The sequence below is a fragment of the Limulus polyphemus genome, unplaced genomic scaffold (genome assembly GCF_000517525.1).
Source record: "Limulus polyphemus unplaced genomic scaffold, Limulus_polyphemus-2.1.2 Scaffold3215, whole genome shotgun sequence".
NCBI classification, from domain to species: domain Eukaryota; kingdom Metazoa; phylum Arthropoda; class Merostomata; order Xiphosura; family Limulidae; genus Limulus; species Limulus polyphemus.
Genome location: NW_013668825.1, coordinates 48790 through 61419, shown reverse-complemented (window position 1 = coordinate 61419; position 12630 = coordinate 48790). Strand labels below are relative to the sequence as shown.

At 34.0% G+C, this 12630-nt stretch overlaps 1 protein-coding gene across 4 annotated transcripts in view; it reads right to left on the bottom strand.

Annotated features, from left to right (window-relative positions):
* Positions 1 to 12630, bottom strand: part of LOC106468910 (afadin-like) — a 49498-nt gene that overhangs the window by 12994 nt on the left and 23874 nt on the right. For all 4 annotated transcript variants that reach the window (XM_013929362.2, XM_022397313.1, XM_022397314.1 and 1 more), the window contains exons 9-20: positions 11712 to 11912; positions 9136 to 9185; positions 7491 to 7735; positions 7139 to 7344; positions 6370 to 6610; positions 5715 to 5980; positions 4542 to 4709; positions 3160 to 3334; positions 2890 to 2978; positions 2492 to 2620; positions 1634 to 1699; positions 851 to 924 (exon numbers count right to left, since the gene is read on the bottom strand). In XM_013929362.2, coding sequence (XP_013784816.1) covers positions 851 to 924; positions 1634 to 1699; positions 2492 to 2620; positions 2890 to 2978; positions 3160 to 3334; positions 4542 to 4709; positions 5715 to 5980; positions 6370 to 6610; positions 7139 to 7344; positions 7491 to 7735; positions 9136 to 9185; positions 11712 to 11912 — 1910 coding nt within the window. The remainder of the gene's footprint in view (positions 1 to 850; positions 925 to 1633; positions 1700 to 2491; positions 2621 to 2889; positions 2979 to 3159; positions 3335 to 4541; positions 4710 to 5714; positions 5981 to 6369; positions 6611 to 7138; positions 7345 to 7490; positions 7736 to 9135; positions 9186 to 11711; positions 11913 to 12630) is intronic.

The following is a 12630-nucleotide window of genomic DNA, read 5'->3' as shown; positions in this document are numbered from 1 at the left end:
ACACAACACGTGTCTATCAGAAAACTATACTGGAAACCTCCAGATCATAACACCAATAACACAACACGTGTCTATCAGAAAAACCATACTGAAAACCTCCAGATCATAACACCAGTAACACATGTATCTATCATACAAGCTATATTAGAAACTCTCTGGATCATAACATCAGTAACACAACACGTGTCTATCAGAAAACTATACTGGAAACCTCCAGATCATAACACCAGTAACACAACACGTGGCTATCAGGAAAACTATACTGAAAACCTCCAGATCATAACACCAGTAACACAACACATGTCTATCAGGAAAACTATACTGGAAACCTCCAGATCATAACACCAGTAACACAACACGTGGCTATCAGGAAAACTATACTGAAAACCTCCAGATCATAACACCAGTAACACAACACATGTCTATCAGGAAAACTATACTGGAAACCTCCAGATCATAACACCAGTAACACAACACGTGTCTATCAGAAAACTATACTGAAACCTCCAGGTCATAACACCAGTAACACAACACGTGTCTATCAGATAAACTATACTGGAAACTTCCAGATCATGACGTTAAAAAATAATTTTACTATTATTAACAGTTTTTGTTGTTATTTTCTGAAACGTTATATAATTCTGAAAGATCCGTAAACATATACCTGGATGGTGATTATTTTAAAGTTTTTCACACAGAAGCTTTTTCAGACTAAACAGAGTTTACAAAATTTCAATAGTTATAAGTTAGACTAGAAAACACAACAATATGTGGTACCATGCTAGCATGATTACAACTCCCAAAAGAAAGATTCTGCACAAAAATGAAAAAAAATATATATTTAATTTACTTTTCTTGCGAGATTCCAATAAGCGAGTGTCCATCTACTCTGAGTAACTGGTCGCCACCCTTAAGTCTTCCATCCTAGACATAAATTCAAAGTTACTTTACAATCTGTGCAATAAAATACAACCGATAATTAATTTTTGTGTACATTTTAATACGGCTAAAAGTCATCATAATGAGAGTACAATCTCGACTGTTTATAATAAAGGAAGAAGAAATGGTAAGTACATTTATTGTATCCACGACGGAGAAAATACTTTTATCTCAATTCAGAACTTAAAAGGGTGAATGTGCTTGCTACGTTAATCGTCACTTTCAACGTGATTTAACGTTTAGCAGATACCAGAAATAATCGAGTTAGGGTTCAACTTACAGATCTCATGTCTGTATGAACAAAAATACACAGATGTTCAGTTCAAATGATATTTAGAAAAGCTTTTGCATTTCTAGGTTACATATATTATCAATCGAACAGCGTTTCTAGGTTACGTATATTATCAATCGAACAGCGTTTCTAGGTTACGTATATTATCAATCGAACAGCGTTTCTAGGTTACGTATATTATCAATCGAACAGCGTTTCTAGGTTACGTATATTATCAATCGAACAGCGTTTCTAGGTTACGTATATTATCAATCGAACAGCGTTTCTAGGTTACGTATATTATCAATCGAACAGCGTTTCTAGGTTACATATATTATCAATCGAACAGCGTTTCTAGGTTACATATATTATCAATCGAACAGCGTTTCTAGGTTACATATATTATTAATCGAACACACCTACCTGATCAGCACTGCCTCCCTTTACTACTGACTTGATGTATATACCTAACTTGTCCTGGGTGGTTCCCTAAAAACAACAAAAATACTGAAACTGAGTGTCAGGTTGAGATAAAAAAAACAAAACCGCTTCAAACTAGATCCAATGTAAGAAATACAAAAGCCAGTTTGCAACAAATGGAGCAACAAGAATAGCATTAATTAATCTCAATAAGTCTTTCAACTTTTTCTGGCCCATTCTGCTGGCATTATTGTTCTAAATATTGGAAACACGTAGATCAAATGACCAAAACAAGTTTGAAATTGGTTTCATTAATCAGACTAGCTTTTCATTCACAATTAATAGCTCTGAAATAATTGTCACACTTACTTACGAAAATACACAGAGAATTGTTTAATCATAATTTTTTATTTATTCAAAAAAAAATCTTAACACTTAGAGGTCTAAAACAAACAGCCCTTATAGGTGTATGTAGTCCTAAAGGCACATATGTTCTGTACATATGTAAATGAAGTTGTACAAATAAAATAGCTTATGCCAAGTAAATTCTCCAACAAAAATACAAACCATATTTTTATATTTCAATGTTGTATTAATTTTTCGTCTGTTTACATGCTATTTCATTTCAGGGTTATTTACAACTCTATATATACACACTAGTACTGCTCATAGTTTTACTTGTAACTTTTTATTAATAAGTTCATAAAACAGTTGCATCTCACTCTGCACGGAACAGTTATGTGTGTATGAACCTGATTAATGTTTACTACAAACTGATGTTGTCAATGCGCGTATCTCTGTATAAGGAGCAGTAAGAGACCAAAATTATATCATGAACAAAGGAAATTACTGTTTACGAACCTTTACTGCAACAATGCTTAACCCCATTCCATTGTTAATTTTCTTTAAGTTCATGGTGACAACCTCGGGTTGACCTGTAGGTCCAGGAGTTCGAAGCTCTGGGTCCTTCTGATCGCTAGGACTAGGTGCCTGGAAGATGTTTTAGTAAAGAAACCCACAGATTAACATCATCAAGATGACTTATCAATTCAGTTTCTGATGATGATGATGACATTTTGGTAAAGTTAACACATATCAGAATGAATAACTTAGTTGATACCCAGAAAACCTTAACTACAAAACCAAATATGTAACATAAGTGCACATGTTAAAGAAGAGAGTGTATGGTGAGTCATTATATTAGAACAAATATTTTTCACGAAGTTTGAAGTTTCAGTAAACCAAAAGAGAAAGCTTACTTCTACAGAATAATGCCCAACATCCTGATCTGTCATATATATAGTCCAAAAACCAGCTGAATTTGGCTGTACAGTGAGATGACAGAGACCTATAGAAAAAAAATAATACTTACAATTCTTTTCTTTTACACATTACTTTATACTTGTTTTGTAATAATACGAATAAAACATTTAGTACTTCTGGAAAGAACTATGAAAATAATAATTAAAATAATTGAAGTCTAAAACAATAAAGGTGAGTATTATCTTACTAGTTTTCCAAAGACTTACCAGCCTGTTCTAGTGGGTGTATAAAGTCGTGAAGGTTAACAGGGACTCCACGAACAATATCGCACGAATAGCCATCTTCTGGCAGAAGGAATGGAAGCTGAAGCTCAACCTCTTCTTCCAACTTCACTTCTTGCCCATCGCTCCGTACTAGCTCATCCGCCGTGTTCTCTGCCACCTTCAGTTAGAAGCAAAAATCCAATAAGTGATTATCCAATGAAATATGGGTAACTTCACAGTTTAGATTCAAATAAAATATGGGTCACTTCACAATTTAGATTCAAATAAAATATGGGTCACTTCACAGTTTAGATTCCAACAAAATATGGGTCACTTCACAATTTAGATTCCAATGAAATATGGGTCACTTCACAGTTTAGATTCCAATGAAATATGGGTCACTTCACAGTTTAGATTCCAATGAAATATGGGTCACTTCACAGTTTAGATTCCAATGAAATATGGGTAACTTCACAGTTTAGATTCCAATGAAATATGGGTAACTTCACAGTTTAGATTCCAATGAAATATGGGTAACTTCACAGTTTAGATTCCAATGAAATATGGGTAACTTCACAGTTTAGATTCCAATGAAATATGGGTAACTTCACAGTTTAGATTCCAATAAAATATGGGTAACTTCACAGTTTAGATTCCAATAAAATATGGGTCATTCACAGTCTACAAAAGTGTGCAGGTTAAGTTTCATTCTGAGGAACCTTTAAATCACTTACTAAAAATCAGTTGGAATGGACTTTAATAGATTTAATCTTTGAAATAATTTCTCTAACCCATGATCAATGAGTAATATCCATCATTCAAAACTACGAAACAATAACTTCTAACTAATGTTAAATAAAACGAAAATAAAAAGTTTCAACAGAGTCACTTGTTAACAACCATAAGTCCAATTAAATGCTATACAACTTAAAAATCTAAATTTGAGCTATTAAGTAACTCGATCTTGCAAGCCACTAAATAACTCCAAATCTATACAAGTTGAACAAAAAAAGTGTGTAATTTAAACTTGTTACAAGTGAAATATTCTGTTCCTCTTACCTAGAATTTAAATAAATATCATTCTGAAAGATACAATAAACACTGGTAGATTTCTTTTTATAATAGTAGAGTAGAGCAAAATATAAATTCCTGCTTCAATAACTTTAACCCCTTAAGTTCTTTATAGCAGAAAATCTCAGAATTAAAAAAAAAAGATGTACACATTGGATGCTCTTTTCAGTGTTTTGCGTTTGCCTTTATTACTTGTAAAGATTTAAAATAAATCCGACTGAAAATTTCCCAAAGGTTAATGTTCAACATTTATCATAAATCCTACCACTAACTTCCCAAGAGCCATAGGAAAAAAAAAGGAATTATTTTCTTACCTTCACCACACTTTCAATGAGCTCTTGAGGTATACGAGTCTCGTCTGGTCCAGGCTGGTATTTCTCCAACAAAGTACGAAGTTGAAGCGAGTTAAGCTTGAAGCAGGATGAACAAACGTTGGCAATGTCAGTTGGAGTGTTTTTTGGAGCTTGTAAAAGTGTTGCTGCCTGAAAAAAAACCACAAAAACAAACACTATTTACAATGAGAAAGAAGCAACATTTTCTGAAAAAATAACATGAACAAACACCAGTTATTTATGAAAAACATCTGAAAAATAAGATGACAGAATCAAACATCATTTAAATTGCAAAACATCATCATCATCATCTGGAAATAAAATCTAAACAAGATTGCGTTTTCAAAGCCAACTAAATTCTTCACTACCAGATGAACGGTTTGGTTTATCTATGATATTTGCACAGAAGAAAACAAGGGCTATCCATGATAGCTGTCCCTAATTTTGAACTGATATTATAGAAAAAAGGCAGCCAGTCAACAGCACCCACTGCAACTCTTGGGCTACTCCAATCAAATAGTGGAATGGATTATTACTGTTGCAAGCTCTTGTAGCTCTAAATTACAGTGTAATTGAAAATTTTTATTCATATAATGAAGCATAAACCATGGACATTCTAACTTACAGCTGTCATGTTAACCACAACGTAATGTGCAACCCACCAGAAGAATAAAGTTTAAAAGCTAGTCCAGCCATTATTTCAAAATTGTTTCTGAAAACACTAACAGAACTGGAGTGTTTTAGCATTAAATCTTCAATGGATTACACTGTACTGGAGCATTTTAGCATTGAATTTTCAATGGACTACACTGTACTGGAGCATTTTAGCATTGAATCTTCAATGGACTACACTGTACTGGAGCATTTTAGCATTGAATCTTCAGTGGACTCAAACAGTACTGGAGCATTTTAGCATTGAATCTTCAGTGGACTCAAACAGTACTGGAGCATTTTAGCATTGAATCTTCAATGGACTACACGTTTTAGCATTGAATCTTCAATGGACTACACTGTAACAAATCCAAGTAACTACATGAATATGCAGAATAATGACCACACTAACCCAATGATGGCCTCGTCAAGAAGAATGAAAAGTTGTTCACTCTTAGTCTTTATTGTCTTGGACATTCAATGAAAATAACACTGGAAATTTACCTGCACTATTCTATTAAGGTGGCAGTCAGCAGCCAATTCAAGCCCCTGTTTCTCTGCCCAAGCTTCTATTCTGGAAAGCCTTTTTCTGAGCTGAAAACCTCCTACTCTTGTGCACAGCACGTGGTATGATCTCGAAACCAGTTTGTTGAAAAGCCAGAGGTTAATGAAATGGAAAAGTTGTGAAAAGACCTGGATTGTCAGAGCAGCATTTACTCTGCATCTTCGTAACAATGCCATGGTGTTGAACAAAACAACCAGGACGTTACCTAAAAATGACAAACATTAATTTAGAAGAAAACAAGAAAAGGTACATCTGTTAACGTGATGAGCCGAAAAAGGTTTTATTTAATTTGGTAAAAATCATCATCGATATGATACATTTTTAAATAGTTTTTTTATAATTAAAAGGCTCTTTTGTTTTTTTAATACAAGTTTATTTAATCTGTTTAAAACTGATTACTACATGAATCAATAAACAAAAAATATAGACAACTTTTAAATACACAATATAAAAAAATACTGCATAGCTGATTGGGGGAAAAAAAAAAAGTTGAAAAAAATATAGAAACATTTTTTTTACAACATAATAACTTTATAATTAAATTGCAGAGTATATTTTATGCAGCCTTAAATCTATGAAAATAAAGACAACTACCTGCTTTTCCATCCTCTTCATTGCCATCTTCTAGGTTATCTATGAATGCTGGCATGGCCATCTGCAGATCAGCTTGCAAGCAGGATGTCAGGCTACGGAATGCCACCTGGACACTTTCGGCCAGCAAGTCTTGAGAATCGAGAGTATAGGCACTGATATGCCGATCCTGTTTCAAGAAGTGGAGGAGTTCCGCGCTGTTGGCCAGCCAAAAAGCAAGGCTTACAGCATCATTGTATTGGTCCTGAGGAATGACGGACTTTACGTTGGTAGAAATTGGTTGTGTACACATTACAAGACAATTTGACTTTCAAACAGCGACTTTTATTACAGATTCATTTAAAACTGCTATTCTTAATCCTAAAAGGTTCCAAAACAAAGACGACTGGTGTAATTATAATCACAATAAATTTCAGCATAAGGAAATGTGTCAACTGTATTGGATTCACCTGTGTGCCTGTTTTATCAGTAATACTATTGGTGTGGATATCTTTACAAGCTGCATAAATAACTTATTCTACTCCTGTATCTTTATCTTTTAAAACAAAAATAACAAATACATAAAGTCTATATGCTTTATTTATTTGTTTCAGAATTTCATGCAAATCTACACAGGGACTATATGCACATAACTGTACTTAATTTTAAGCTGTTAGCTGTGACCACTACTCTTATAATACACCTAAACTACAGAGTGCATTTCGTGGCAATAGGTTGGAAACTACGAGTCCTTGGATTCACAGACGAGCACAACTAGTCACAAATATCATACCTGAATCACTTTGTGAATCATTTCAGCTACTTTATTCATTACAAGAGTGAGCCGGATAGCCCGATCTTCTGGCTTAGTCTCAGGACGAAAATGAGTAGAGGCTCGGTATCGAGCAGCCATATAAAGTGCATAGGTTGGTGCTAACTTAAACTGGACTCTAGACTGGTCAAGTAGAGTGGTGATTGCACTTATAAATTCATTTTCAGCTGAAAAACAAAACATGAACTCAATCTAAAAGAAAGGCGGCATAGTGAGTATTAGTTTCTAAATGCACAGTAAGGTTATGAGTAATAGCTTAGCAAGTTCTTATAAAACCAAAAATGATAAATCTTTATGAATTAAAGTAACTTACTGTCTTCCCAAAACTGTAAAACTGCTGGTAGAATTAGTTCTTTGCCTCTATGCTGGTCATAACTCCGACGGCCTAAGCTGCTGTCTCTGCCGAAGGAGCTACGAGAGTGGGTGTCATTAGACTTTCTTGACGAATGCTCATCTATGGAGGGAGTCGAGATTGTTTCCACATTCCCATCAGCATCAAATGTGGTTTCGTAACTCCTTAAATGGTAAACTGGGGCCTTCTCTTCTTTATTAACTTGTCTGAAATAATAAGTCCTGAAGTAAATTTAGAAATATGGAGAAAAACAAAGTAATTTATAATGAACATTTTATAGTCAATAATAAACATTAATTTGGATTAAATCTAAAGTTAAATACAGAAATACCAAGCTTAAAAAGAAATGCAATAAATACGAGTATGATCCACACACATACCCCCACCACACCCTTTACCAGTATTCTGAGCAATAGACGGCAAATAAATTCTTCTGATACAAAAAAACTTGTGCTATTGGTAGCATTAAATGCCACTTTCATTAAGTATTGGCTTTGCTTCTTAACTCAAACTATTCATCTGAGTGCTCATCCAACTAGATTTAAGGCCCGGCATGGCCAGGTGTTTAAGGCGCTTGACTCGCAATCTGAGGGTCGCGGGTTCGAATCCCCGTCACACCAAACATGCTCGCCCTTTCAGCTGTCGGGGCGTTATAATGTGACAGTTAATCCCACTATTCGTGGTAAAAGAGTAACCCAAGAGTTGGCGGTGGGTGGTGATGACTAGCTGCCTTCCCTCTAGTCTTACACTGCTAAATTAGGGACGGCTAGCGCAGATAGCCCTCGTGTAGCTTTGCGCGAAATTCAAAACAAACAAACCAATTAGATTTAATCTCTGAGAGATTCACACAAGTTCCTCCACAAAGTTTGGCCATTTCATCAAAAAAATGTTGACACCAAACTGACAGTAGCTCTGGTTATATAGATATAAATACATAAAAGAAAGAAAAATATATTAACAAGCTTTATAAGTCTACAATTTCAACCAATAGCCACTTCACATCTTCAAGCATAGATCTTAAAATGACCCAAAAAAAGAAAAGAATGAAGTTATTTTTAACAATTTTTCTTCTAATAAAAATCAAAATTACATGGCTATTTGGTTTATTTTGAATTTTGTGCAAAGCTACACAAAGTCTATATGCACTAGTTGTCCCTAATTTAGCAGTAAAAGACTAGAGAGAAGACAGCTAGTCATCACTAACCACCACCAACTCTTGGGCTACTCTTTTACCAATGAATAGTGGGATTGACTGTCACATGATAATGCCTCCACGCTAAAAGGGCGAGCTTGTTTGGTGAGACAGGGATTCAAACCCACAATCCTCAGATTGCAAGTCAAGTGCCCTAGCCATCTGGTCATAATATTTAAAGGATTTTTTTTAAAGTTATGATTTTGTTAATGGGTTTCAACCCATTCTATAAATTATTCAACACAGTTCATCCTAATTTTTAGATACATACACAAATTCCAACATTGAATAAAAAAAATTATTTTATTGCCTATTATTTCAAGCTTTAAATAAATGACAAAATGAATAATAATTGTGATGTTTATTTTTTAGCTGCAGTATTTCACACATTACAAAAACTCAAGGTCTTCCTACCTCTCGGAATACTTGTCAACATTATTAGGATCAGGAGAAACTGTATGCCCCTGTAAAATTTAAAAAAAATTGGCTTTTATTTCGGCTAAGGCAGGAAATACTTCGTTTGGAAATTTTTTTAAATTATAAGATAATTATATTGAGGTTTTACAATTTGTTACTGAGAAGTATATTAAAGTTGAAATTCTTAGTTTTATCACATTTAATTTTTCTTATCTGTTTTTTGTATTATAACATTATATGACAACTTTAATGTTATGCCATATTTCACACCCCAAAAAACAGCTTTACACCAGGAAAATCTTGATATCTGAGTAATTTCATGTACAAGAGTGGAATGTAGCAAAACTCGCTGACCAATTAGGTTGTTTTCTTAGTTTACATGCAGCATTTCCTTCACACAGTGTTAAGCTTTACCCTTACGATACAACAAGCGTAAAACGCATCTGACATTCGGATACCTCAATGCAATTGCTTGTAATTATTAATATTCATAATAGTAGTAAAAATAATTAATAAACTAGCAACAGAAGTAATTTACAAAACAATTTACTCTTTCATTACCAATTTACTTAGTTATTTTAAATTCCAAATACTACACTTCAGCAACAGTGTTCACATTAAAACAACTGAGATTACTACACTTCAGCAACAGTGTTCACATTAACAACTGAGATTACTACACTTCAGCAACAGTGTTCACATTAACAACCGAGATTACTACACTTCAGCAACAGTGTTCACATTAACAACTGAGATTACTACACTTCAGCAACAGTGTTCACATAAACAACTGAGATTACTACACTTCAGCAACAGTGTTCACATTAAAACAACTGAGATTACTACACTTCAGCAACAGTGTTCACATTAAAACAACTGAGATTACTACACTTCAGCAACAGTGTTCACATTAACAACTGAGATTACTACACTTCAGCAACAGTGTTCACATTAACAACTGAGATTACTACACTTCAGCAACAGTGTTCACATTAGCAACTAAGATTACTACACTTCAGCAACAGTGTTCACATTAACAACTGAGATTTGTGTGTTCCAGAGAACCAAACACTTGGAAAAACATGGAGTCCCCTTGTATAATTCCAGGGGATAAATGGGGTCCCCAGATGAGTCAACAGTAAGTTTACTTACATAAAATGCTAAAATCTAGGGTTTGGTTCCCCTTGATAACTTTGTACTAAGACCACAATAGAACATACTAGTTTTCCTCACTTATTACTTACTAACTGTAGCAATATTTAAGCAAAGATAATGTCTTCAGTATATTGGTTTGTCCAGGATATTTTCCTGCAAAAAAATTTTGAAGAAGGATCACACCACATCCGAGTGAAATTGTCGCAGGTTGAATTCCGTAACATTTCCTTCGACAACAACACGGGGAAAAGCACGAATGTTGTAGTGTTGAATTAAATCAAAAGTTCTCAGTTTTATTGAAAAGTATACAATGGTGAATAGGATGGAAAGACTAGCTTGAAGATAAATTTATTCTGGGTCTCTATTACACATCATAGAGTAATATTCTCTGTCGTCGACAGGGTTTGCAATATTTCCTGCCGGGTACCGGTATTCAAGCATCTATAATCATGTGATTTGAGCAGCGAGAAATTCAACTATTATCCCCAGTTTGTTCTCGTACAAAACTGTCAATTATTTGTAAGCCCACATGGTATGATGACTATGGCAATGAAACAGTTGAAATCTAGGCTCTCTATTGGCAAATTGTAAATTAGAGCATGGGTAGGCATGGAAAGTGGTTTCTAAATTTTTGTTGATTGCTATTTAGCCCCATAAGATTGAAGAATATAAAAATATAGCTTCAGAATATTGATAACGAAATTATAGAGAATATTTATGTTATATTTCATACTTTTCTAGGGGGTGGACAAAAAAAATCAGGGAGAAGAGATGGCTCAAGAACAAATATCTCACACTAGGGGAATTTGAGGTTATTTTTAAATATTTCCTTATATAATTAAGAACGTAAAACTTGGATAATATTAAAATTTGATTTATTATCTATGGTTTGATGTCAGGTTTGATCGAATATCCATGATAATAAGGTAGTTTAATTAAGTTTTGAATGTAACTCACTAAAATGTTGTGACATGCTCAGTTTGATCTGCCTGCATGCTGAGGGTTAATCACACACGCACCTACCTAATGTGCAATCAGTCACATAGGTACATTCACGTTCTCTCCCAGAACATGTGAGTCACCAGTTTCCCATATTTTATGCTATTGCCAATTTTCGTGGTGAGATTCACTTATTAACTGACATACGAACTAAAAACTAACACAAACATTTATAATTCTGTGAAAATCAAAGCTGAAATACCAAAGGAGGCATTCAGTCAAAACTCCGTACCAACAAAAACCCTGGTCCCTGATATTAAAACTTGTGCAGTTACACATAAAACAGTGCATTAATGTGAACACTTTGTAAATTCTGAAGAAACCTAATATAACAGAAGCCTTGTCAGTGGTCAAATAAAGAAAACGTGAGAATATTCTACCCGACAGTCACTAACTGATAATTATTAAGAAGTATTTGCCTGTTCTTTTGCGGGATCAATAAATCGAAAAGTGTGAAACTTTCCAAATTGAACCACCATGCCATGTTGCAGGATCGTTGTCTCAAATATTTTTGACCCGTTTACAAATGTTTCAGCATTCTGACTGGACGGTGTTACGGTGACAATACCATCAGTGTGAGCAAGAACACAGTGTCGAGGGTGAATACTTGGCCCAAGGAGCTGGAACATAAAGAAACTTGCCATGTAATTAAGTATGGTTATGCTACATAAGACAGTTTTAGTCTTAACTTAAAGCACAATAACAGTTTATAGGTTGCACATAAAAAAAGGAATTACAGAAACATAACCCGATAATAGGAAAACCCAACACATCCAGCTAGATTTTACAATGTATCCAATGTTACGTACCATATTAACCCTACAAACACTTCTTTCTGTATTCAAATAAATGGCAAGAGCTAATGTTAGAAAATAAAAACAAAATTTGAGTTTCGAACATTTTATTAACCCCTTCCAGAATTTGTCCGAGATAATTTTGGTAACCTCCATATTTGCACGAGTTAATTAATTATTTCCACAAATTTATTTGTATGTTTTCATGTATTATTATAGACTAATGAAAAGCAAAATAAAAAAACCTGAAATTTTTTAGCTCCTTTCCAAAATAAAACCCAACACAGAAGGAGTTAACAAATGCTTGTTATAAAAGAGTTTCCTAAATAACCACTAGGTGGCTTTTAGAATCTTAAAGAAACACTTTCTCAGTATGATATAATTACATACTTACTTAGACTAACACTCACTACTTAGTGAAACCTTTACAAAATCTAACTTTTCTGATAAAACTAAATTCTGCAGCACTGTCCACAAAAAGTCCTTGAAAAATACTCTAACAGTAACTATCTCTATCATCAGACAATATGATTTTCTAAAGTAT